Source organism: Pterocles gutturalis, unplaced genomic scaffold (assembly GCF_000699245.1).
Source record: "Pterocles gutturalis isolate BGI_N339 unplaced genomic scaffold, ASM69924v1 scaffold6754, whole genome shotgun sequence".
Taxonomy (NCBI): domain Eukaryota; kingdom Metazoa; phylum Chordata; class Aves; order Pterocliformes; family Pteroclidae; genus Pterocles; species Pterocles gutturalis.
In genome coordinates, this window is record NW_010128122.1 from 76,866 (window position 1) to 77,816 (window position 951).

The 951-nt window shown below is 63.4% G+C and overlaps 1 protein-coding gene across 1 annotated transcript in view; it reads left to right on the forward strand.

The window, feature by feature from the left end:
• The window catches only part of LOC104466162 (chromodomain-helicase-DNA-binding protein 6-like), a gene marked incomplete at its 5' end in the record, with an annotated part of 47,342 nt that overhangs the window by 31,929 nt on the left and 14,462 nt on the right, over window positions 1-951 (forward strand). Inside the window, 2 exon segments of the mRNA XM_010079501.1 lie at window positions 123-188; window positions 868-951. Coding sequence (XP_010077803.1) covers window positions 123-188; window positions 868-951 — 150 coding nt within the window.

A 951-nucleotide genomic window follows, 5' to 3' on the forward strand; every position in this document is an offset into this window, starting at 1 on the left:
CAAGGGCACAGGACACACGCCCTGCCCGTCCTGCCACCCCGTGTCCTGCCAGGGCCGGGTGGGCTGCGGTATGGGGGGTTCTGTGGGGCTGGAGAGCCCTCTCTGACAGTTTCCTTCTGCAGGACATTGTGGCTGCTGGGGCGGGCGAAGGCAGCGAGAAGCGGGACGAGCCAGCGGCAGGGGAGTCCGTATCTCCCACAGTGTGGTGCGTGGCTTCCCGGGAGCTGGCACGGCACAGCCGGAGCCGGAGCCCAAGGCAGGCGCTGCTTGTTGGGGTTGGGGGGACGTGCTGCTGGGCTGGGAGGACGCGCTGCTCGGTGTCAGTGGGTGGGGTAGCTTAACGTGGGCAGGCTCCTGTCAGGGACCCTCCCATGCAGAGTCAGTGTGACCCAGGGATGGGCCCTGGCAGGGCAGCCAGGGTTCCAAAAAAGTGTTTCCAGCCAAAGCCAGCCAGGGGTGACTAGAAGCCATTAGCCTGCCCTTGTCCATGCAGTTGCCTGCATGAGGTGAGTGTGCAAGGTCTCTGCAGTGGGCAGTGGTGGCAGGGGGCCCTGCTGCTGAGTGCGTAGCTGCACTCCTCTCCCGTGCATGGCCAGGCCTGGAGTCATCATTCCTACCCCCATCTCTGCCTCTGGGCTCTCTCTGAAGGAAGCTCAGACATGGTGAGGCTGTGAACCAGCAGCTTTTGGGGTGCAGAGGCCCAGGGATGGTCACCACAGCCCCCCACTCATGGCTGTGATCCCTGGTGTCCCCCCGTAAGAGGGGGAAGGCAGGAGGGAGCTCGCAGAGCCGGCCGGAGGGACGCGGGAACCTGTGGCTTTGAGTGTGCATTGAATACTAATGTCCTTGCTGATGTTTGAAGCCCAGGATGGCTCCGACTCAGACAAATCCTGCTGGCCTGTCTCATCTGCCCTCACAGCCAGACTGCGGAGGCTTGTCACTGTCTACAAG